The sequence below is a fragment of the Sebastes fasciatus genome, chromosome 21, assembly GCF_043250625.1.
Source record: "Sebastes fasciatus isolate fSebFas1 chromosome 21, fSebFas1.pri, whole genome shotgun sequence".
Classification (NCBI taxonomy): Eukaryota; Metazoa; Chordata; class Actinopteri; order Perciformes; family Sebastidae; genus Sebastes; species Sebastes fasciatus.
In genome coordinates this window covers 14,504,991-14,530,760 of record NC_133815.1, presented here as the reverse complement: position 1 = coordinate 14,530,760, position 25,770 = coordinate 14,504,991, and the positions used below count along the sequence as shown (strand labels likewise).

At 40.2% G+C, this 25,770-nt stretch overlaps 1 protein-coding gene across 3 annotated transcripts in view; it reads left to right on the top strand.

Moving 5' to 3' along the window:
- Window positions 1-23,522, top strand: part of pip4k2aa (phosphatidylinositol-5-phosphate 4-kinase, type II, alpha a) — a 34,492-nt gene extending 10,970 nt beyond the window's left edge. The window contains exons 2-11 of one of the 3 annotated variants that reach the window (XM_074622440.1): window positions 6,841-6,938; window positions 7,050-7,146; window positions 8,782-8,934; window positions 10,474-10,620; window positions 11,189-11,227; window positions 14,872-14,979; window positions 19,134-19,247; window positions 19,436-19,676; window positions 20,499-20,602; window positions 21,238-23,522. In XM_074622440.1, coding sequence (XP_074478541.1) covers window positions 6,841-6,938; window positions 7,050-7,146; window positions 8,782-8,934; window positions 10,474-10,620; window positions 11,189-11,227; window positions 14,872-14,979; window positions 19,134-19,247; window positions 19,436-19,676; window positions 20,499-20,602; window positions 21,238-21,318 — 1,182 coding nt within the window. In that variant the 3' untranslated portion in view covers window positions 21,319-23,522. Of the gene's footprint in view, window positions 1-6,840; window positions 6,939-7,049; window positions 7,147-8,781; window positions 8,935-10,473; window positions 10,621-11,188; window positions 11,228-14,871; window positions 14,989-19,133; window positions 19,248-19,435; window positions 19,677-20,498; window positions 20,603-21,237 lie in introns of all 3 variants that reach the window. The other 2 variants (XM_074622439.1, XM_074622441.1) reach the window with 2 other exon arrangements.
- The last annotated feature ends 2,248 nt before the right edge of the window (window positions 23,523-25,770 follow it).

The window sequence follows — 25,770 nt, the reverse complement described above, 5'->3', positions numbered from 1 at the left end:
CTCACACCCTCCAGCTGGCTGTTAACAAGGTTTTTTTTGGCACAGAGAAGTACTCATATCAGTACTCGGTATCGGCGAGTACCCAAATGTAAGTACTTGTACTTGTACTCGGTCTGAAAAAAGTGATATCGGTGCATCCCTATAATTTGGCTAAATGTTGTTTCTAGAGCAGCAGTAATGTTTATAAAGGCAATAAATGCATAACACTGAGGCTCCGTAGTCTGCACCAAAACGGCCTCCAACCATGTCAAAACTGCACATCACTGCCTCACTCTTTCCGCTCCACCCTTCACAATAAAATCCCCAGACACATACACTAGAAAACTGCTTACTAGAGGGAACTAAAGTCATTCAGAGCTTTCACTAAGAGGCAACTCAACAAAATAGCTTACACTGTACGCTACTAGCCACCGAGCTAGCGCGTGGTGCTTGTGTAAACATAGCGGCGGTGGATGAGAGAGACTGCGGACAGAGCAGATTGAAATATTGCTTTTCTACATGTTTACATCATGTTTATGTTTGTTGAACAGGAGTATAAAGTATTGGCTTTATACTTGTGAAGGTTTTATTGCACTTACTTACAGTAACAAGCGTAGTTGTCGTCAACTCAACTTCACCTGGTTCACTTGTCTGTCTCCACCGCAGCGTCTCTGATCAGCTGTTCGCTGACTTCACTCCATGTGAGTACGTGGAGAGCTCCACAGCCCCGATACAGAGAGGATACAGCGTGATAATAAATAGTAATGTTATGGTCTTTAGTCCCAGGGCCCGTTTAATACCTGGGCTCGGTAACCATCCCTAAATAAAACAATTTTTTCTTAATCATCGTGTTTCAGGCAGTCTTTTGCGATGTGTTGTCAAATTATGATTTATCGGTCAGCACTAGTTTAAAGCGGAAGATGTACTCGCGTTCCTTAAAATTTAATGAAAAATTATTGAATAAAAAAGGCATTAACGTACTGCTACACCAGATATAAGATTAACTATACAGATTAATAATTAAAAACTGATTAGTTGTTCATTTCCTGTTCTTTACTCTTTTTCACCCACCCTATTTTGCGATAATTACTTTTTACGGGCAAGCCAATGAATCTGTGATACACACACCCAGATACCATTGTTGTACTGTGTTTAGGCCTTTCCACCTAAAAGGGTTTGATTTGGATCCTAGGGGAAGATGTATTCTTCTTCATGTGGATATTGTTAACATTTCCACATACTATGAATGGTTCTGATTCTTAACAGGTCAGGTGATGATGTAATAACCTTGTTAAGTGGTCAGTGAAAGGTCAAGTCCAAACTTAACCCAATACAATCTACTACATCTATATGTGACCTTTGATGCTCACTGTCTGACTGTTAAAGGGCAAATCTCCATTTAGCTGGGTGTGTCCATATACCGCATATGATTGTGATTATGTTTGTGATTTATGAATATCATCTGTCATGTTGTGGTCTGGTTTTGTTTGTGTATTTGAGTCATTCCCTAAAAAGTGCAAAACTGATGATAAGTAAGTGAATGTGTGTGCTGCATTGATTTGAGCATAGCTTTTACCAGATTGTATAATCACATTCCCTCGTCGTATATTTGCACCTCTACATATTGGGTAATTGCATGATCCGTCAGTCTTGATTACTCTTCAATTAGAGCCACTTACACTGTAATGTCTTGTAAATTGGCATAGAGAAAGTGTATGCTAACACTCCACGCTATCAATGAGTCGTTTATTCCGAGCACATGTCCCATTTCCCCCACATAATTGACAGCTTGACACTAAACCATTTGGGCATGCTGCAAGATGACTCCAATGTAAAATATATCATATAGTGATGCTGTTTTCTCTCTCCCCCTCTCTCTCTGGCTCTCACCTGTTAGAAATTGTCCCCAACTCTCCTGTTAATCTTTACAGTTGTGATTTGCCTTGTAGGACATGTTTGTCTTAAAAAGGCAGCTTCTTTTCTGAGGTGATAAATCTCCCACATTGACTGTTGTGTGTCTTCCTGGACCAATGCCAATTTTAAAAATAACATCACTGATGTTATTTTTAAAAGTGGCATTGGTCCAGGTTTGTTTAATTCCCTGACTCTTGCCACCTTAAAGGCAAAAGTGCAAGAGCAAAGGGCAACCTTGAGCTGCATACATTTGAAAAGTCACTGGACTCAAGATGGAAGATTGTATTGGGGTGACACCCGTCCATGAGGGTAGCAAAACATCTCAAGAGTCCAAACTTGAGAACTACTTTTTATTGGGACCCAAAAGTAAGATATGAATGTTAGATCGGGTCGAGAACAGGGTTAATGCATTACACTTATACTTCGACATCAGTTACCACCAATTGATTTGTGATTATTCTGCTTTCTTGTGCTTGTGGCTGCGTTGTGGCTTTGTAGAATTACAATTAATTGTACAGTGAGAAATTAAAGTACATGTGATGTACATTTAATAAATAGCAGGGCTCTACAGTGTGACATATACTGTCTGTCGCACATACTACAAAAAATCTGTCTAATCGGTATATTTAAATTTGGTCACTATTTCACACGTTTTTAGCAACATTTTGCAGAAATATAATGTATGAATAAAGATAATTTCTGAAGATATTGAAGGATGCTGATTGGAATTGGTGGCAAAATATCTTTGAAATCTTTGACTTTTACCAACAAAGGAGGAACTTCGCAGAATTGCCACATCACTATGATGACTTTTACACTGGTGACTCATTCTCATTCTTGTAAGTCAGTTTCTGAGTTATCAGGAAATTAGAAGAGTTGAAAAAGATGACTGTTGGTTATAGCCTTCTTGTTCATTGCCAGATGTCTCCCTCCATACTGGTGACATACATACCTGATGATTAGGCTTGCTTCTTTTCTTTAGGAGAGGTTTCTCTCCGTATTTTCATTACCCTTCTATATCTTGCATCTAAGAAATGGCCCAGTCCTTTGTATTATTACATCCAGATTTTTAAAAGTAAAAGGTGTTAGAATCTCACTGCTGTCATCTGCTAAAGAGTGAGTCATCTATCTGTCATTGTTCAGAGAGATAATGCTATGCCAATGCTGCTGACAGAGCACACTCTCTTCACCAACTTCCTGTCCAATGGAGCAACAGCACATACTTGGTTCACTCTGGGCCGGAAAACCAGTCTTCATCACCATGGAGACAAACAGGAAGTGGTGGTGTGAAATTTGTCTGCAAGTTTGATAGCTGCAGGAAGATCGGCAGATATGCTGGAGGCCGATTAAACAGAACATAAGAGCTGTACTTTGCTCAAGATAGACATTATGACAAGAGCCTAGCAGATGTAATAGCAGTACTACATGTTACTTAATGTAGATTATAGGTGCTCCAATTGAACATTGGGTTGACCGGATTAGTCGTACATGTAGGCACCTGCAAAAACATTTAGCAACAAGGCAATGCCACTATGTTAAAAATCATTGCTGTACCGATCCAAACCAAAAAATGGTGACTGTGAAAAGCATACTTTATTATGAAAATAGCTCACTATAGTCATTCTGACTTAGACTCTCATTCATGCTCTGTTTACAGTTTTTTTAAGGATGGTATGAATTTAGTTTCAAGAAGAGGAACATTTGCCACGAAAACAGTAACAGTATAAAATGGGTGCAGGAGTGGAGTTTGGGGATATTTCGCACTGATGCACATTTTTTTCTAGGCATATCTCTATAATCTCACATATTTGTGTAGACGTGTGTGTGCATGCACGTCTACACTATTGTCGTTGCATACGTGCGTAAGTGCTTGGTAAGATCAGGCATTGTCTCTGCCTTTGTGTGAAACACAGCTTTGTTGATTAGGCGACATCTCCCCACTGAGTACCCAGGATGCATCTGTGCTGTAGCATCACTGTGACGTTGGTGCCTGTCACACCAGGGCACTGAATCATTTTTGGATATGGCATCTGTGGACTTGGATCCCCTGCTTGCTGTCTCTCTAATGCCCTCATTTTCATATCTTTTTATCTCATGGTTTCCTCTCTTTTCAGACACATTTCCTGCTTTTCTTCCAGATATGTTTTTTTCTCTCTCTTTACTTTATAGGTTTCCTTCCTAAAAAAGATCTCCTGCAGTTAATTTATCTTCTGTTAATGATGCAGACATATTCAGTGTGAATTGTAACTCTCACCAGTAGTAAGACAACATCAAAAGTGCTGTATGCGAAGTAAACAGCCTTCTTCTTGAAACGCTACTGTGCTCAATTTGTGCATGTTGTGCACGCTGGTTAACAGCAAAGTTGGAATAGTGTACAAAGGCAGACCTTTTCCCAACACTGGACAAGCTTTTGCAGATTTCTGCATTAAGATTTGTTGGACAGACCAGAAGCTGTTTGGGGAACTAGCCCCGGATCTCTGACTGGGCAGTTAACTCATAAGTCAAAGTCTTACGGACTATTTGGCAGACCTAAATGTTAAACGTCTAGTTCTACAGCAATTGGGCCACATACTAATTTGAGGTACTCTTCCAAGGTCAACCTGTTAATCATAATCAGTTGTTTGGCATAAACAAGCTGTTACCATACAAATTAAAGCCTTATGCAGTGTAGTGATATTTGTCAAAAAACAAAATCATGAGCATTAATATCACAAACATGTTTAAGGCATACTATCCTAAAATGCACACTTCTTAATGACCACCTGAAGTATGCCAAATGCTTTCATGGGTCAGTCAGTCATGCTGAGGCCTTTCTCTACACCATCTGCTGTAATATTCCTGCAGCATTAAAGGGCCATAGTCAATCCTCAATGGTAAAAAAATATTGGCTACCTCCTCTAATGCAGCTGCTGGAATTGTGATATGACACCACCTCGTCTTTTCAAATCCTAGCCGTGAGCAACGTATAAAGCTTAAAGTACATTTGGGAATGTACTGTAGAGGAACACACACACGCACACACACGTTTCGTGATTAATGTTATAGTCAATCAAAGTCTGAGTGTTTGAGTTTATTCAGTGCACCTTCATTACAAGTGTGCTTGGTGGAATGACAGGTTATTAATAGATTCAAGAAACCTGCCAGCACTCCTGCCTGCAGCCAACAACGAATACACAAGCACACACACACACAGACACACACATCATATTTGTATCAAGCTGTGCCTGAGTCATAACAAATGTCAGGTCTATGTATTACAGCAATGTGATGCATGACCAGCTCCAAATGGAAACCCCATTGCAATGTATGTGTTAGAAGACCCTCTGTTTATTCAGTGTGCAAGGTTTATTGAAGTGTTGTGTTATTTTGCATTTCGTTGGATGGCAATCATGACCATAAATGTGCAATCAATTAAAATCATGTAAGTCATATAATCAAGTGTAACTCACCTGACAACGTCTAGTTTATGTATTTTCATACACAAGAAGCAAATAGGCTTTGTCATGTGATATTCTAAAAAGATTACCCCTCTGGAAACTCAAAGTGGTTCTAACACTGACTTAATTTTCCTCATTTAATTATGATGCATACTTTATCTGATGTGAGCATTGAAAAGATGAATGCTCCATTTTAGCTAATGCCAGACTCGCCAACTGATGAGTGCATTTCAATTATGCACACAAGGAGAGAAATGCACATAAATAGAAAAGTCATCACACATCGAACAGTGATTATCTGCTCTTGAATGATGAACACACTCAAACTAAAATAGCAGTGCATCTGCAGGATATTACGATTATCTTTCCCGCAGGAGCGACACATCCTCTCTCTCTCTCTCTCTCTCTCTCTCTCTCTCTCTCTCTCTCTCTCTCTCTCTCTCTCTCTCTCTCTCTCTCTCTCTCTCTCTCTCTCTCTTTTTGACCTGCAAGTCCTCACCTTGTCATCTTTTCATCATTTTCATCTGTATGTTGAAAACACCTTGAAGCTTAAGCAATCCTGGCACCATTTCCATTCGCCCTTCCCCTTCAGCCGTCCTTCAACCCTGTAGGCGCCATCATCCTGAAAATCTAATCTGTAAACCGCTCAGTGCTCACATCGCCAGGTGTTCTGTGCCGAAGATCGGTATTGATTGATGACCCGGACCAGATTTCTTGGCCTGAATCATAAATTAGCCCTAATAAATAACTTTCAGGCTGCTTTGATTGGGGTAAACGCACTACATTTTACTCAGTTATCTGAGATGGTTTAAAAGGAAAGGTGACATTAATCATGTGAGTAGTATTTGTGCAGCAAAGTGGGGTACTTTTAACAAGCACTGGCGGGAGTCTTAGCCAACTGTTTCATCCTTTTGCCAATATCTGAACCAAATTCAAGTGTACATTCTGTTACACTGAATGTCTTTTCAGAGGCAAAATCTAGTAGTGAGCATTCGTGGGAAGCTATGTGACCGCTTATCTTCACACCACTTTATTAAAAGATGTTTTGATTGCGTTGGATAATATTGCATCGTGAAAAGGTTACATGAGTTGAGGTGTGAAGCACAGCTAGCACGTGGTTTAATATCTGCAGATTTCCTGTGTTGACATTTTTAAGATATAAAAAGTAAAACTGTACTGTAATGGTTGCAACGGTCAACTACCAGGTTTGCATCACATGTTGTGTTGTCCAAATCAAGTAAATATGTTGTGTTTTTTTTCCACTTAAGGCTTTGCCACTGCATTTACAGCGATTCCTTTCAGTGTTGACCCCACTGATCACCACATTATGTTTATCAGTGGTAATGATTGATGATCTTTGTCTAGGTTTTGCCTATATTCCCTCAATCACCCAAGGCTTAAATTCCTAACTTCTAGCATTTCTAATGTGACCAGTGATTTCACTGACATGCTTTAGACTGCTTTGTGTTGCTAGACACATCACTGATCTCCCTTGTTTTTTTCTGCCCAGATAAACGAGTTAAGCCATGTTCAGATTCCCATCATGCTCATGCCAGACGACTTCAAGGCCTATTCTAAGATCAAAGTGGACAACCACCTCTTCAACAAGTAAGGTTTTTTTTTAAGTGTATTGCATAATTATTGTATTTCACCAAAAAAAATAACATTTTATTTTCAACTCTGTCTCTTGTGTTTTATGATTATTTTCTTTCTACACAGGGAGAACATGCCCAGCCATTTCAAGTTCAAGGAGTACTGCCCTCTGGTGTTTCGAAACCTCAGAGAGAGGTTTGGCATCGATGATCAGGACTTCTTGGTATGAAAAACATATAACATTACTGCCACTTCTGGGTCAAATATGTAGTTTCTTTTGTTCTTTGTAGCACTAGATTAGTGTGAATCGCCACGAGAGTTCCAGCAACTATGGACAATCGGAGGATTTCACAGGCAATACATTATCCTGAAATGTATCTGTGTATCTAATAACTGTAACCCTCTGGTGCTGCAAGCTCATTGAAACACTTTTCAAACTAATTTGATCACAGCCTTAACTAGTAAATTGTTGCACTTTTTCCTTTCCCTTCTTTAGTTTCAGCCTTGATTTCCTTTATTTTCCACTCTTCCCTAGTAAATCCCCATTCCCAGTGCAGGCAATGAGTTGGCAGTATTTGGAGGTCGTCGTGTCCCAGCTCAGTGCAGCTGTCCTTCTCACATGTTTACATTAGGGTTCGGCTGGCTGCAGTGAGTGGGCAGTTGGGGGTGTTAAGACACTGGCCAGTACAAAGGAATGCTGTGACATTCTCAACATTAAACTACTTTCCGACATGAGGCACTAGTCACATTGTGGTAAAAAAGGTTTATTGGTTTGTATTTTTTTTCTTTGTAGCCCTTGCTCTAAAAGCCTGTTGGTATTATTTCTAAATCCATTGGTAAAATTCCTCATTACAGCCAGTGGGTACCACCAGCTGCAGGCTCTTTTGATGACATGCACAGTAACCATTAGTTTTAATGAGCAATGCTAGCAGTATTAAATTAAGTTTGGGGAAGGTAACTGAAGTGCAAATAGATTAACCTTTTTCCCCACATTATGATAAATGCCTGGTGGAGAAAATGACTAACTAAAACAAAAACATTAGGATATTCCTTTGAAAGCGTTTCATCTATGCCAGCCTCAGGCAAAGGGCCTCTTAAACATTTTCAGGCTGTGACACAAACCACTTCAATGTTACACCAGGACCCGGCCTGTAAGAAGGCTACCTAAGTGTCCATGGTTTTTAGAAACCTCTAGAAACACGACTGCAACCAATTTTAGGTCTAAACACAAGAGAGAAATGCGGCCTAACAGTTGTTTTAGGTCGCACTTTAAAGGTTAGTCCTCACTTTGCAATACAAGCAATAGATGCTATGAACTGAAGAGTGAACTGAGGGCAGAGGACATGAGGAATTCTTGGAGAATGAGGCATTGAGCCAGGGGTGTTGGATCATGTTACTTTTGAGCTCCAAAGTCTGGGCAGCAGCTGTTTGTGTCTATGTGTAGATTTGGACAGGGAGCAGGCGTAGGGGTCAGAACCCCACATGTTTAGACTGGAGAGTGGGAGGTGGTCGCCGTCGGACAACAAGAGGGAAGAGGCAGGACATGGTGTGTTGTTGGATCCATTCAAGTACACTAGACTATTACCAACTGAGAACATGTAGTTTCACCAGCAGCTATTTAAACATGTTGATATGGATTTTGAATCATAGTTAAATAAGCATTTTTTCTAAAAAAAAAATTCTGCATTGAGTGACAGACCATTAAACAAAACTAAAATACAAGTAATAAGCTCTCTAATGGCAGTGCAAATAATGCACATGCAGGGGTTGTGAAAAGGTGACCGCTGGTCAAATCTCAGTGTGTACATCCTGATCAATATTATTCATTACTTTCTGTCTTTGCTCTGTGTGTTTTCAGAACTCCCTGACACGCAGTGCTCCCCTGAACAGTGAGGCCCAGGGACGGAGCGGGGCCCGCTTCCATACCTCTTATGACAAACGCTACGTCATCAAGACCATCAGCAGCGAGGATGTGGCAGAGATGCATAACATTCTAAAGAAATATCATCAGGTGATAACAGCTTATCTTACAATAATGGATTTAAATGCAAGCCTTGTTTGGATTTTAAGAAACATAGGCTTTCTGAAACTGTGTGTCTTTGGTAGACTCATATTACCTCAGAAACTGAATTTTACTTTACTAAAACCCTCTTCTGTTACAAACACCTATCTCTTAGAGCAGTGTTTGTCATCTTTTTGTGTCACGGACCCCTGAATTGATACACATTAGGTCACGGATCCCCCATTTGATAAGATTTCTCTTCAGGGATCTCCATCTGAAAGGATTTAGGTTGTTAGATATGATTAAGACCAGAATTCTAGTTGTCCACTACAGTGGAGGAAGTGAAACCTGTGATCAGCATAGTCAGTCTTGTGACTCTGACTCACATTGGGCGCCACTTCTATAGTGAATTAAATGGTGAAAATAAACTATTCCTCATTTTTCTGGGGACCCTTTGGAACTCCCTCAAGGACCCCTGGGGGTCCCTGGACCCCTGGTTGAGAACCACTGTCTTAGGGGGACCACAGGACTTCAGAGACGCTGTCTTTCTCTCTCATTCTCTGAAGGAGCTTGTACAAAGCGGGACTACATTATAAACACATGTATAATTTTAATATTCATCTGTACCCTTTTCTTACCTGCATTACAAACTGACACACAGGCCTATAGCACGCACAAGTCAAAGACCTTTACCATCAGTGATGGGTGGCTGAGCTCCTGCTAATGCACACGTTTTATTTTTTATTATCATATTTATTTAGTATTTTCAGTTTCATAGCATAAGAGACGCTTTCAAGTTTTATAGCATGTTGTGACCTGTTGCCTTTTGGGAAAAGGCTTTATTCAGTCACCGTACAGTGTACAGTGAAATGTGCCTTATTTTTATTATAATAATAGTTTACCAAAGGTGCCAGTGGACAAAATGCTGCCTTGTATTATCGAAGATTGTCAGTGTGCAGTCACATATGTTAATATGAAAGTGACAAGAATTTAAAGTTTTTAACTTCTTTTACTGACTGATGTAGATTCTGGTTTCCTTTGAAGTTGATAAAGATATGTAAAGATTTTTTATTGTATTCTAAAATATAGTTGGATAGTTGAAATAAATAAAAACAATTTGTTCAGTAAGGAGAGAAATAGCATAGTTTTGGAAGGTTTTAGTTTATACTTTCATACTTTCATTTCATACATAAATTGGTACCTTTGGTACCTGTGCTAGTTCAGTCAAAAACAATTCTAACCAGCACCCATGTGATTACATTTTACAACTTTTGCTCTACATATTGATTTTGGATTGGTCAATAAATTTCAAAGACTGTCAGAGTACAGATTTGATTTCCCAGGACAGCTATTGCAGTAGAGCCCTCTTGTCTATTTATCACCTTACAGTTAATTACAGAGTGTACACTAGTCATAAAGGGACCCTTCTGTGCTTTATAAATCTTTCTTTCTCAATTTCTTACTGTCTCCCCTCTAATGCAGGCAGTAAGCATATATTGTGACTATAAAAGGGCAATCAAATAATATTTCTTACTCTCTTTTTCGCAGTTCATCGTGGAGTGCCATGGTAACACACTGCTGCCTCAGTTTCTGGGGATTTACCGGCTCACCGTGGACGGAGATGAGACCTACATGATTGTTACACGCAATGTCTTCTCCCACCGCCTTTCCGTCTTCAAAAAATATGATCTCAAGGTAGGATGGGAAAACGGATCAAGAAAAAGAGGAAATGAAAAGTGATCAAATAGGACATGAATATTACAATAGATGATGTAAATCTATAGTTGCACTACATTAACTTCAAGGACCTGTTTTCACTTATCATCTGAGCTTTTGGTGCAAGAATAAACAGAATGTTTATTTGATATTTTTTTGTGTTTTTTTACTTCAAATGTTTTGTAAAAGCTCATGTACAAGTCTAAATAATAATTTGTAAATATACCCAAAGTTGGTCAAACAAGGTTTGGTTGTATGTTTTACAAAACAGGCATCATCCATTGGGTAATATACGTGTTTTGAAACAGGTCTGAGAGCATCAGGTAACTAGTCTTAGAACAGAGTCAAACTGTTACAATCCATTTTAAGTCATTGCACCCTGCATGCCTAATAGGGTGAGCTTCTGTGTTCAGACATGCAAAAGGGTTATGAGTATCTGCAGGAATGAGTATAAGTAGGGTGGTGTGGGAAAGACTAAAGCAACACTTTCCTGTGCTTTCACCAACAAGCGGGTTATGGAGAGTAATTTCCTTTCTTTTGTTTCTAGGGTTCCACTGTGGCGAGAGAGGCCAGCGACAAGGAGAAGGTACAGTCACCTGTCGTGAGCCGGGATCCACTGTTATACATAAACACACAACTTTCAACTTCAGAAGAGGCTGGGCCTCTTAACCTTTTAGTTTATGCTTTAAAAATACAATAATAATATAAGCTCAAGAGTGCTATGATTTAAAAGCAAAGTAAACAAATGCAAACTAGCACAACAACAGTTAGAAATATGTCAAACAATCCACACCGCCAGCGTGTTTTTAAAACGTCTGTGGAATATTCCTCCCTTTTTTATCTTTCTCTCAGAACTAAAAGTGTATCCACACCGACACCACGTTGTTGCATGTCAATATGCAAACCGCTTTTTTATGCTCCAAGGAAAAACAAGTGAATCAGTTAACATAAACTATTTCGAGTTTCTTCTTGTATTACTTTTCATGCAGCTTTCTCAAGCTATTTTTTATCCATTGAACAAACCGCTCTCCTTTCAGCGCATCAGAAGGTGCATTGCTGAAAGAACAGTGATGATAGTGGAGGTCGATGCGGATTGAACAAATGGACACTTCCATAGCACATTGCTGACGTCTCGATTCTGGTGTAATTTTCGTAGGGTAGTTAAAACGTTTCAAGAAACTTTTTACAAATACACACTAAACATTAATTGTCTATCTTTCCAGTAATTTAAACGCTGCTGTCATGTACTGAAAATGAGTCCGTTAAATATTACGATTGAACTCGATGTTCATTAAAAGCCATGTGGACAATTAGAGAATGAGAGAGAGAACAAACTGTGTTTCCAGTGGTTTCAATAACCGACACAGCTTCAAACAATTCCAGGCTTACTGTCATCACCCAAATGCCCAAAACTAACACAACTTTGGTGTCTGCCTTTGTTTCCCTTTGGGTGGGGATGACAGTAGCACATATCCATCTCCTTAAGTTAGCACCTACTTCATCACCCCATCCCCTTTCTAGCCCCTGCACGCTTTTTGTGTTTCCTTAATTTGCTTCATCCTCTCTAACCTCGCTTCTGCTGTTCCATCAGTTTCCCTGCCTGCTGTCTGTGTGTGAAAGATGGAGGTTTCTGTGTGTGTGTGTGTGTGTGTGTCTGTCTGTGTTGGGTTTAGAGCTTTATTGTGAATGATGTTTTCTATGTAGTTGTGTATCTGAATGGGCGGTGTGTGTGTGTGCTTTTATGTGACTTATAGTGATGGAAATGCTGCTGTTTGTGTGAGACTGGCTATTTTGATTTTTTTGTTTTTGCTCTTGGCTGCTTGGACAGTCACCTGTCAAAAATGAATTGTGTCACTGAAATTGTAAAGGACCTGGTGGTTCACTGTGCTTCCTGTTAAAGTTAGCTAACAATTAGTATGGATATTTTATCAGATATAAACAATATATATTTGTATAGATTTTAACCTTTGAGTGATGGAAGTGGCTGACAGCGTCCTTGAACACTATGACTTTGGACCACTGTTCGTTTGACCTGTCATCTCAGCAGTATTGGAAGGGGATGGTTGTCCAAAGTGTTTTGTTTTTTCATTGCATGTCTCCACACGTCGCTCTGCACAGGTTTGTCCGACCATGAAACAAGTTTTTATAAGAGAGCGTTTGACCCAGAGAGGTTTGAACTTTCCACCGGGTTTTACAGGGGCTTAATCGTGGGGCCCCATGCGGTGAGGCATGGAAGATTTCAGGGAATCCCCAAACTAAATATAGCCGTCTGTAAATGGAAGAAGAAACAAAACATTATTGGGGTTAAAACAGATGAATGGAAAAACAAAACAGCTGCGGCTCTAACACACACGTGAGGCTTCTGTTTGACCTCAATTTGTCTGTGGCTCAGCTGTGTGTGAAACACCATTTGCAGTCTAGCAATAGAGAAGGAACAGGATACATTTTTGCCGAGCTGGCTTGAATGAAGATGTTGTTTTCCCACACACTTACTACCACTGACTCTGAACTCACAAATTATTACAAGTTGTTGCTGTAAGTCTGTGTGGAATTCTGTGGTTTCTTTATCTTTCGCTGAAATGCAGCTAATACAATAAGCATTGTACAGTCGTTGCGTAAGTGAAGCCTTAGTACATACATACTTTTGAATGTGCACACACACGTTCACACCCAACTTACAACATGTCTCAGAGACACAGGTTAGGCTCAGACATCAAAGACAAGGATCTGACGAGAGACGTGCTGGTTTCTCCACATGAAACACCTTTGTACGTACACACACTTACAGACATGCTTAAATTAACCTGCAGTTACTTACCACGAGTGCTGAGCGGCTATGAATCAATCCTTTCCTTCAAATAATTCGTCTGTAGTTAAAGTCCAGTATGTGAACACTACACTACAGTATGTGTGTGTGTGTGTGTGTGTGTGTGTGCGCGTGTGTGTGCGTTTTTAAAAACATTGCTTCACACACACAAACAACAAGCACGGCGGGGTTTTTCTCCTAACTGCATGACCGTCTCCCCTTCATGCATGCGTCTGCATGGTATATAATGTTTTTCTGCATCTTTTTTTGAAGTTACATTATTTCTAACACATTCCGATGTGTATGAACGCCAGCTCCATTCTGTTGCACATTGTGGACATGTTCTGTTCTACCCACGTATGACATGTATTTTTCTTTTCATAAAATACATTTTTGCGGTTCTTAGTAGCTGCTGTCTCAGGGTTTTGGCTGTCAAACAGCAGCAATTGGCTTTCTGACACATTTTATGTACAGCATTTTACCAAGCAGATGATCAGTGGGTTTAGGTTTTACTTGTTTTTACTCTCAAATTATCTTAACTAGAGCTCGAAACTAGGTCAATTTGGTCTCACTTAGGCCCATCAAATCATACTAGTTACTTTAATTTACGTTACTTTATTTGTGATTAACCACAAGAAAATCTGGACACTGGCCCACACTGATGAAGGTCATTCGTGCGATCGCAGTATTTGTTATGTGACTTGGAAAATATAGAGGTTTTGTTTGTATGGTGTTAGATAGCTACTGGTCCTTGGTTTGTGGAATACCACCTGTCTCCACTTGGTGTCTGCTCAGTAGCTATCCGTTACAGTTGTTTGTGTTTTTGTTTACTCTCCTCTCTCTCCTCACGCCAGCACCGGCTGGTATCTCCTGTGGGGGCACATGGCTTTAATGTGTATGTATGACTGAGTGTGAAATGCCTGGATATTTTCTTAGTAGCCCCTTATCCAGTTATTGTAATAAGCCCTTAGAATTAGTTTACGGTTGTTTGCTTGCTCCGCGTAGTTCCAGCTCTTAGCCTCCTTAGATAAGCGCTGTTGCTGCTTCCTTTCTCTACCAGGTGTTCATGCCAGGAAACCGTCATAATACCAGTGTAGGCAGACCGGAGTCATGACTTTGAATATAAATAAAATACTAAGAGTATGGAAATAGTATAACTGCAAAAATCATTCCACTTATTTACATCGTCATTGGATGAACCTGTTGGACATTGTTGATATATTGTAAAGACATCTAAGAATTATAATTATTTTTTATACGTATTTTCCGCGTTCATGCCCTTTCCAACCCTCTACCAATTTGAAAACAATTGTGTTCTGTTACATTTTAAACACTTTGCCTTTACTTCCAACTTCCTTCCTCCCTTCCTCTCTCCTTTCTTCTCTCCTCTCTACCGCCCCCCTCCCTCGCTCCCCCTTCTCTAGCAGCCGCCCCAACCAGAGGATGTGCCCCCGCGGCCCAAATCTGGTAACGTTCAGCAAAGGCTGCAAACACTGCGGATTGCCACGCGCTTTTACTGCGCCATGAAACACGTAAGAGATGTAAGGAAACCAGGGCTCATATACCAGGCATGATCTATTAAACCAATCTTTTTTTATTTTTATATTTGTACGCCCGAGCATTTCCGTGTCCTCGTCTTCTCCAAGCTGATACACTGTTATTTAAAGGCCATATTTTGCACACTTGTCATCCATTTACAGTCACCGTTTGCTCAACTTGACAGCAAGTTCAGTTTTAGTTTTGCCAGAGAGTTTGTTTTCGTTCCCACCATTCACTCAACGGCACCAACGTGTATGTGAAACACTGGAGAGCAAGAAGTGGAGGAGTAAGGTGGTGGCATGAATGGGAAGGACACACTGCAAGGTCGGAAAAAAAAATCAGAAAGAGAAAGTACATACTTTTAACGTTCCTGGAAAGTTGATTTATTCCAGAGCTTCCATGCTTTGTTGCTATTTTTATTCCAAGTTTAAAACTAACTAGTGAGTTGTACAAAATGCTACTATTTTCTGCAGTACAAATTGAAAGCAGACCACATTAACCGACCAATGTACGCTACCCACAGCAGTGTATAAAACAGAGTGCACATTTTGATTTGTCTTCTAAATCGGTGAAGAATAGTTTCTTAAGAGTTAAAAGCAAGATTTAATATTACCTGTGATGTAGAGAACCTGTCCCGAGACAATAGAGTGCAGATGAGATGTCCTGCCTCTATGTCTTGTACCCCACTTCAGCCAAAGCACTTTGTTTTTCTAAATAAAATGCATTAGGCCCTGATCAGACAGTGTGTTTTGCAGGTGGAAAACACAAGGTGCTCCGCACTGCTTTTCTGTTGCCCTATCAGACAGAGCGTTATTTTGCTGTTTGCTGCGTCTTTTTTATTTTATATGTTGCAAGGCAACAACCAAATGAGTGCTAACGCTACCTTATTAAAAAACAATGAACTGTACGTGACCCAAATAGTTCATAGTACAGTTTAAACCAATGAAAACAACTTACCCGAAATCTCAGATACCGCACTAATTTGCCTCCTGCTGTTTTCTGTTCAGATCATGGTAACTACGTTTGGTAAACTCATAAACAGTAGCTCCGGGTATCCAGCAACATCCTCCAGGCCTGCTGTTTTCTGTTCAGATCATGGTAAAGAATAAAGCTTAGGTAAAGTCATAAAGCTCCAGGTATCCAGCAAAAATCACCACATTGAGAAAAAAAACGTTAATGTAGTCTGGCGCTTTTCCGCCCTGAGTTGAATTTTTTTCAACTCAAGGCGTACAGACGGATAAATGTGAGGCGCTCAGCAATGCAAAAGCAGCGCACAAAACGCTTCAATCTCATTGAAAACAATTACAAAAAGCAGCCCCAGGCTGCTAAAACGCACTCTTTCTGATTGGGGCCTTAAGCAGTAGTTTAGCTGGTGTCTTGGTACATTAGTTAATGACTAGTCTAAAGAGATAAGTCAGGTTTGAGTAAGTTGGGTTGGGTTAGGTATTTTTTTTTTTTTTAAGGCTGTACAGTATTCAGCGGTAATCGAACCAAACACCGTGTGACTCTGGTCAGTTTTTATTTTCTTTTTATAGCTACAGCACCCTGAGATAATAAGTGTTTTATGAGTCAATATTGTTGGCATACTTGACTGACTATGGCAGTTACCGGTGTCTCAATTCTCAGTTTGATTCTAGTTTTGGGGGGGACGTGGCCTGTTGTTTCCGACAAATAGTCCAGCATATGATGATATGATGATATGTTGCAGGCAGGAATAGATTGGGAACATTTGACAAAATCATTTAGGTGCAAAGTATTTGAATGACGTTTATTATTGTTTATGCCCAGTTTACATACTCCAAAACTGTTTTGTTTTCAAGAGCACGTTGTTCTCATACACACCCCAAACAGTTGATTTTGCATAAATAACAATGCTAGATAAACACATGAAGTGCTTGATTCACGTTGCCCTTGCATGTGGTTGATATGATCCTGCTGATTTGCTAGTAGCTGATCGAAGTATTGAATGATACTTCCACATAAAGTATTAACAGTGAAACCTGCTCGTGGATGTTAATCTATGTTTGACAACATCAGTAGGAATATAACTGGATACAAAAGTCTAGGAATACCACAAATCCTACAGAAAAGGCATAGCTTTGTTCTTCTGAGACATCAACGTTGTCAGAGGCCAAGATCCATTTCCAACCAGCTGATGGGAGACGGAAAAAATAAAATTAGATTGATTTTTTTTATTGATTTTTTTAAGGTCGGGGAGAAATTCACCTGTCACACAGCTTTACATCAGCAACCCGCCCTTTCTTCCTGCCTCTAATATATCCTTCTGTTTTTCTACTTACTACCTCAATGTCGTGCACCACTCAAGAGTCAGACACATTTCATTGTAATAGAGAATATCCGTAACAGGCCCGCTGATAGAATACTATGCATGACTGGGAGAAAGCACAAGACTTAATGAACCGGTTAGAAAGACTGTGAGAATGTACGGCATGGAAATAAAAGACGGTTGAAAGCATAAAAGAGATGGATGAATGTAAGAGATGAGGTGTCGGTTTAGGTGACAGTCCTGCAAATTGCTTTCAGGGTTACGTTCACTCTTTGCAGTCGGCCTCATGTTGCGTCCTCATTCACTTTTATATGTCGCATTTATTATTATCAAGTCTAGCCAAGTTGTACATCCCATATTTCTTGCAAATTGGAGGTCTATGTCTGTATAAATATATGTGCTCAAACGTCCTATTTTGTGAGATGTATTCCTGTCTTCATCTGTGTAAATGTGTAATCTGTATGTGTATGTATGTATGTGTGTCAGTGTGTGCTGTCCAAGCTCATTGTAGTGCTACAAAGTGCTGTTGTGTTGCTGCTCTTCTCCTGCTGCCATAGAAACACTGTAGTAGCTAAACCGCTGCTGTTGCCCTCTTACCTCATGTCCTGCTCTCTTTTTCCTCAGTGACTCAGAACTAGGCCCCGTCCCTCCTCACTTAACACCTCTTCCCCCTACAGGCTGCTGGCAGCTCTGCAGCAGCCTGGTTATGAAGTTTCTTAATCCCAATAGATGAGACACTTAAATAGGAAATTCTGCTTGTAGGCTGAATAGTGGGAATCCGTCACAAAGATACAGTACGCGCTGGCTTTACAGAGTAATAAAAAAAGAGTTTAGATTAGGTGCAAACCACAGTCTGGTTTCCGAGAAGCATCTGAACAATGTGTGTATCATTTGTCTCAGCGAAGGACATACTCTATTATCAAACCAATAAGAACGGGATGCTTTTTGGAGACCAGCCCAGTGCCAACAAGGGACGTTTCATGGATTTGAGTTGGACGTCCTTTTTTTTTTTCATTACACAAAGAGTATGGATCTACCAGATGCATTTAAAAAAGCTGTCCAAAATGTCTGTGCAATATTCCACAAAAATGCTGAATTTCCTGTGTTTCATGGTACTGAGAAGTGAATACAAATATGCAAATTGGTGCATCAGATGGATCTGTACCCTGCTGTGAGCATGCTGCATGTTCGGTTTCACACAGTCGGCCTTGGTTTGGACAGACTGCCTGTACTTTGTCAGCCAACTCATTTGACCAGTAATATGTGTTGTATTTGGCTGAATCAGACAGGCTTATCTAACAAACCACAGGCTCAAAGCCTCATTTATGCCAAGGGGGCATTTCAACATGCAGGATTGTCTTGTCAGGCAGATACAGTTAAATACGCTGTTGACATGACTAATTTCTAAGATTAGGATTAATCTTTGCCATCAGGCATTTTGAAATACCCCTTAATTCTTCTAGTTGAACAAGACAGCTCTATGCTATCTTTTTCTCCTGTTTATCAAATTAATGTTTTTTTTAAGTATTCTGGGGAAAAAGGATGAAGAACCCTGTTGCTGGTGTTATAGCTTTTAGTAAATCTTGTATTTCTAGTCAATTTATGACCTTTATATCAAATATCTCAAACCAAAATGTAATCAAAAAAATGTAAGGATTCAAATTTGGATGAACTGATGTTAATGGAAACTTCCACATCTTTTCAAAGAAAAGTTAACACTTGCTTTGAGCACCAGATTTCTGTCACATTTTTGCCCAGGTCTGCTGCGTATGTTACCATGCCTCCTCGGGTTTGAACCGTCTAGTGTTGTGGTTTTGACTGTTGTTTATTTGGCTGCTAATCTGCAATACTAATGGGCAGGCCAAGGAGCTGCCCACCTACAAGGACAATGACTTCATCAATGACGGGCAGAAGATCAACATCGACGGGGAGAACAAGAAAATGTTCCTGGAGAAGCTTAGGAAAGATGTGGAGGTATGTGTTAAATGAAAATTACAGAAACCCCCTTCTTCAGTGTCACCCCTTTCCGTCTGTATTAATACATTTTCTCTTTCCCCTCCTCTCTACTCATTGCTATCTCCCGCCTCCTTAAACACTCCTCCCATCTCCTCACTCCTCGCTTTTATTTCCTCTACCGTACTACCTTCTTCAATCGTCCGCAGTTCCTGGCCCAGCTGAAGCTCATGGACTACAGTCTGCTGGTGGGGATCCACGATGTGGAGCGAGCCGAGCAGGAAGACGTGGAGAGCGAGGACAACGATGCCGAGGAGGAGGGCGAGAGTGACGGAGGGGGCATTGGAACGCCCCCAGACAGTCCCAGCAACACGCTGGATAGCAACAAGCCTCTGTCACCTGGAGAGTTTGACCCCGCCATTGACGTCTATGCCATCAAAAGCCATGATAGTGAGTAGCCAGATGCATGTGTTTTTCAGGCTCAGTACAACCCTTACAATGTGAGGCTTGTATTTAACAGCTAAATAATATACACAGTACTGAGAGCTCCCCCTACTGGGTATTGTGGTTCTCATTCTAGTTGTCAAACCTGCTGCCGTCAGAAGGATTTTGTTTGTCTTATTTAACAATACCTGATTTTGCCTGATTACACTGTGCAAATATATAGATTCTCATCCGAGGTGTATTTGTTTTAAAGTACAGGCAGGGGCGGATTTAGTGATTTGCTTTACTTTTCACCCTCTGTAACTGGAATTGTTGGTATAAACAGTGGTAGAACAAGTAAACCTTTTTTCTGACGTAAAACTATTAACTATTAATAGTAAAACTATTACTACCGCACAGTAAATGTCCTATTCAAATGAAGTGAAGAGTGAAAGAGAGGTATTTATTTAATGTCTACTTAATGTCTGTTCGAGATGGAGCTTTAAATTTTAATATGATGCTGGATAGTTTAATGAATGATAATGCATCATATTTTAATTGTTACATTTTGTGAGTCAAATCTGAATCTGCAACATAACCAGTAACATTTCTCTGTCAAGTAAATGTAGTAACCTACTATGTTTTCTTCTCAAGTAGAAGTACACACAGTAAGGAGTATACAGTTGAGTTGCATATTTTGAAGTGCTTTGGGGGCCTTTTGTAAGTAATTTTGGGGTACAATGAGTCAGAATAGTAACATGATTGAATATGTTTCATATCTAAACATCATAATATGCTCCAGGCAGGTTCCTATCAGTGCCTAACGGTAAAGTCTACTCCTAACTACAGGTGCTCCCAGGAAGGAGGTTTACTTCATGGCTGTCATAGACATCCTGCAGCATTACGATGCCAAGAAGAAAGCTGCTCACGCCGCCAAGACTGTCAAACATGGGGTACGTAGCCGCATACAAGAGCTATTTGAATGGTTCTATCTAAAATATATTGAGAAGTATAGACGGGTTTCTTGTATACAAACATTACTGGGTGCGTGCGCATTCGGGGCAAAACCGAAGTGAGCTTTCCCCAGCCGTAGTCGCTAAACATTACAGCAATTTAGAGCCGTAATGAAGTCTTGCATCACTTTTGAGTTATAAGGCATAGTCGCTAAAGATATATAAATATTTTCTTAGAGTATGGGGCGATCACTCTGTTGTAGATCAGTTCATTTTTATCGATCTGTGGAGCATGACAGCTCGCCATGACCACCCGCTGATTTGCTAGCGCTTTGTGACTAGAACACTTTTACCCATCAGGCCTGGATCCATAATCTCCTTCTGTTTTTAGTAAAGGCATATGATCCCCTCTGAATATTAAACATTTTTAATCCATCTTTTCTGCGGTTAGGTGCAGTTTACTGCAAAACAACTCCTCGTCATCTCTGCTTTGGAGCTTGGCTCTGCTAGACTTGCCGTGCTTTCTGCCCCCTAGCTGCGCGCACATCTCCGTGATGACGTCGCACAGAAACCCGTCTATAAAACTGACTCGAGTTACAAGACAAATACACTGCATCCTCTGTGTCCCTCTTCAGGCCGGAGCGGAGATCTCCACGGTGAACCCAGAGCAGTACTCCAAGAGGTTTTACGATTTCATCACCACTATCCTGTCATAGCCTCCAGGAGCGACAGGGAGCACAGAGGCACATGGGAAAAGGGAGGGCAAGCGGGGAGCAGGGCGGGGAAGAGCAGTGACGGAGAGAAAAAAAACATCGAGAGGCTGAATTAATAAGGTGCTGTGATGGCTTTGTATCACTCTCCCTCATGCATTCTCCTCCCTCCCTGTTTGCTTCTCTCTCTTTCAGTGGCGTGCCACGCTCTGCAGCTAAAAAAAAAAAACATCATTCGTTTACATTTAACCTCCTCTGTTGACTTTTGTTCATGTGTTACTTTGAGGGTGTTGAAAGCAAGCGTCCAGGTCATTACGTTTTGTTTTTTTTATATAATTTGTTTTTGTCTGTTTGGTTGTTTATGTGGAAATACGGCTTTTTTATTGCCTCTAATACATCCAGCACCCTGCATTTTTTTTTTTTTTTTTGATGCTCGTATTTGTCTTCCCCTTGTGATGTTTAGGGGGAAGGTATGATGTGTATAGTGTGAGGTCAAGGGAAGTGCAGAGGTCAGATTACGGCACAAGGTGAGGCCCCTCTTGCAAAAAGAATGCTTAAGCGGGATGTAACGAGGAAGTTCGCGTTGAGCCTCGCCTAATGCAATTGCTTAATTTCAGGAAGTGGGAAGCAGTCTTCCAATAGGCCAACAGCCAGACCACCCCCCCACCCAAATGCTATACAAGTACTCAGCCAAACAAATCTTCCCATGTGGATTCCTCCTTCATCATGCCACCCGTTCCTTCGTGTACACTTGATGAATTGAGCTTCTGGGTTATCCTCTTGCCACACACACCAACAACTTCTCATTAGCTGAGATGAGTTCACTTGTTGCAGTAAATTGTGACGCTTGTTTTCCGGCACTAGTTGCACCACAGTGGTTGTCCTTTTTGCTTTTTGTTGTGATGCACAGGGATTAAGAATGATTAAGGGAAGGATGTGTACCTTGAAATGAGTTGGTAGAGGGATTTGAGCACACAGTAAGTGTTGTTTACTTGCGTTCCCTCTGAACACGTTGGGCATTGTTAAAGTAGGTAGGCCTGGTTTCTGTTCCTGTGGCAGGGAATGACCCAGAAGTCGTGTGTGGCTGTAGTGATTACGAGTAAATCACTCCTTGTTCTATATCCTCATATATGGTGTCGGATTGAAACATCAACAGCCCTTACCTTTCTGTTGCCATCAGCACCTTATGAGTAAATCAAAAATGTTGCACTTTTATTTGTTATTAGAGGTTAGGAGCTCTTGTTCTGTTACATGCGCTGCAACAAAGAGAAAAAATGAACTCAGCTCTCTTAGAATTGAATATTTAGGGGCCTGATCTCATATCCCATCTCCTCCGCAATTTCTCACCTATGGGTGCTTCTTACTGTAGGGATTGGTCGGGAAGACTTTACTGCAATATTAGACGGGGAAGTGGACGAGTTCTGTTTACGGGGCTTTTGTAAATTACCTTTCCAATCCTTTTTTAGAAGTGCTCTGTGGTGTTGGGGCGGTGGGTTTTGGGATCAGGCGACAAGTGTGACTGTGCGTTCAGGGCAGGCAGAAAAAAACTGTTTACCTCCAGCATCGTACCAGCACACACTCAATGATGGCGAGCGATGTGTGTGTGTGTGTCAGTGTTCAAAAGTTGTAAAGGGGAGGGGGGAGGTTGGGAAGCTGCAGATGTAAAGATACGCGTTAAAGTCATTAACACCAACAGCATCGTCCTCTTCTCTAACCTCGGCTGTGAGTCTGTTATTCATCGTTGTTAAGTGTTGTTGTTGTTGACATTTTTAAAGGTGGTTTATCTGTGTTTGAATTTGGCGGTTTTATGAATTGATGTGGTAATAATTTTTTCGTTTCTGTTTTTGAGGTTATTTTTTGTATATTTTGCACAAGAGGAAAGGAACCAAATGTTACGAAATACGATCCCAATTAGTTGATAACGGTCTTAACAAGGGAAATGCAATATACTTGTGTGTAAGTGAGAAAAGTTGTTGTGCGTGTGACGTTGTGTATCACTTCTGGATAACCAACTAAAACAAGTAAAGTCGTCCTCCTTGACTATTGTAACCCATGCAAAAAGCTTCCATCACGATATGTTTGTTTAGATATCATAGATTATATTCACATTTATATTTTTACATTGGATTTTAGTCATGAAATATAGTTGTATTTAAAAAAAAAAAAAAAAAAAAAAAAAAAAAAAAAAAGGAGCCACCCTTGGGAATGAATGATGGTGCTGTGGTAAATGAAGAATGAAACTGCTTGAATTTATACTTACTATAGATGTACTTTAAAAGAAAAAGTCATTAAAAAAAATTGCATGTCACAGGACTAAGTTTCCTTTTCCCTCTCTAGTCTGTGTTGTTGGCTGTTCAGGTTCTCTTCGTGTCCCTACACTTTAACCAGATTTGTTAGCTGTTCAGCGTAAAAATAGTCCCTACCATGCTTTAAATAACTGTTTTTCATTGTATACACTGTGCAAGATGTGTGCCTTTATACTCCAAAATTATTTAATTTTATATTTTGTAATCTTTTTTTAAAACAAAAGGTAAAAGGTTATTTTAATAATAGGGTGTTTACTTTGACATGCATTATTTCCAACTTTATTTTCAACCCCTCCCCCAACCCCTCCGGTTCATCCACTCCAACGCCTCCGTATTTAGATTTGTCTCGTCAGTTAAACAAAACCATTCGAATGATTTGTGTTTTAAAAACCCGACACAAAAAACGTGAATAGCTGTCTTAAATTCTGAATATGGTGGATCGGTTTGGATTCTGTAAATTCAAATCTGTCATTGTGATTATTCGGTGTGGGCAAGCGTCCCTTTCCTCCTCCTCAGAGCGAGGGTGGCGTCTGCTGATATTAACCCCTTGTCCGTTCACGCTGGTCCTGCCTTTATAAAGAACGTGCGTGCGTGAGTGCATTGTGGAATGTGATTGTGTTTTGTCGTGCTCGTCCTCGCTAACTGACGGCTGGCTTCACCTCAGGAGTCTGTCAGCATCACGTTTACCTTCTAACCACAGATTTCAGGAATGTGTTTTTTTTTTTTGTATTAAGTGTTTGTCCGATATTTCACTTACCGTCTACGTACAAACTCCCACTCATTTCTTTAAAACAGGTTTGTGTTCTCTCGCGTTTCGTGTAACCCCGGATCACCTGTTTGTTATTAGGGAGGTCATCAGCTGATAGTTCATCCTGAGTCAGTGGTTAATTGATATTTCAGTGTTCTTTCACTATTAATGGGCTGTTTTGTTTCTATTGTCACGTAGCTCATACTGTACATAGGTTGTGTCATAAAGAAAAACAGGGAATGAGGGAACACAATCATCTTCTAGTCTGCTTTGCTCTGTATGGCCCTGGAGGCTTCCCTGTAGTCAGACATAAGCAAGTAGAAAACAGCACTGCATGCTGGGAGAGTGATTTTTGTTTTGTTTTTGGGAATATTAACTCTGGATCTTTGATGATGCCAGACTTTAACAAATGCAAATTAAAGACGATAATAACACACGCACCCTGCTGCTGTACCTTGAAATTAATAAATCCTCGCTTTTGTGACTTTATCTCACGAATGAGCTCCTTCACCCATTAACCCCCCAGTCAACCTGCTGCCACGTTAACTTGCCAAAAGCATCTTTTAGCAGTCAGAACTACCCCACATGAGCTTGAAGAACATTGTGTATAGTGTAATGTGTCTGTTTGTTTGAACTGAATATTTTTCTTTTTTTTTACATGCACTGGGAGATGGAGCGAGGTGTGCATCGCTGATATGTGTACATTGTCCAAAGTTATGAGAAACAAACCCCTGTGTTCATGTGGTTTATCAAGTGTTAAGGGAAAAAATTTGATTACAAAAACAGCGGAGGCCAGGCAAGATCTGCAGAGATGGAAAGATTTCCTTTTGGGCTTCAAGATTTAAAAAAAATATCACAACATCTTTGTGAAGAAAAATATCATTTTGAAATTGAATCCTTTGAATTTGCATGTGCAAGTCCAAAAATGCCCTCCTGCAATTAAGCTTTGGCCTCACAACAGTCCCAAGTACTTTTAGACTACATCTAAAAGACTTAACTGTGTGTATGTGTGAGTGTGTGTTTATTGCTGTCTGACAATGGTTTGGTGAGAGTTCCCTTTCAGTGGCAGAGAGGCCAAAATGATGATGTATGTTTATTGTTCTTCACATTTAATGGTGATGATAATAATACACTCCATTCCATAAGCGTTCACTCAAACCAATTAAAGCACTTGTTCTGCTTAACTCTACCTCTGATGGCTTTTCTTTGTTGTTTACTATCCCACGTCCTATACTTATTCCTTCATGTTTGTTTTACACTGATGCTTTATATTTTTAAATGACACATTTCACACTCTAGTTAATTTCTTTCTTCCTCTCCTCCTTAGCAGAGGCTAAGAAAAAATGGCTCTCCTGTGGCTCTTAAATGAACAGTTAAAGAAAATGATTTTTGTATGATTTAATT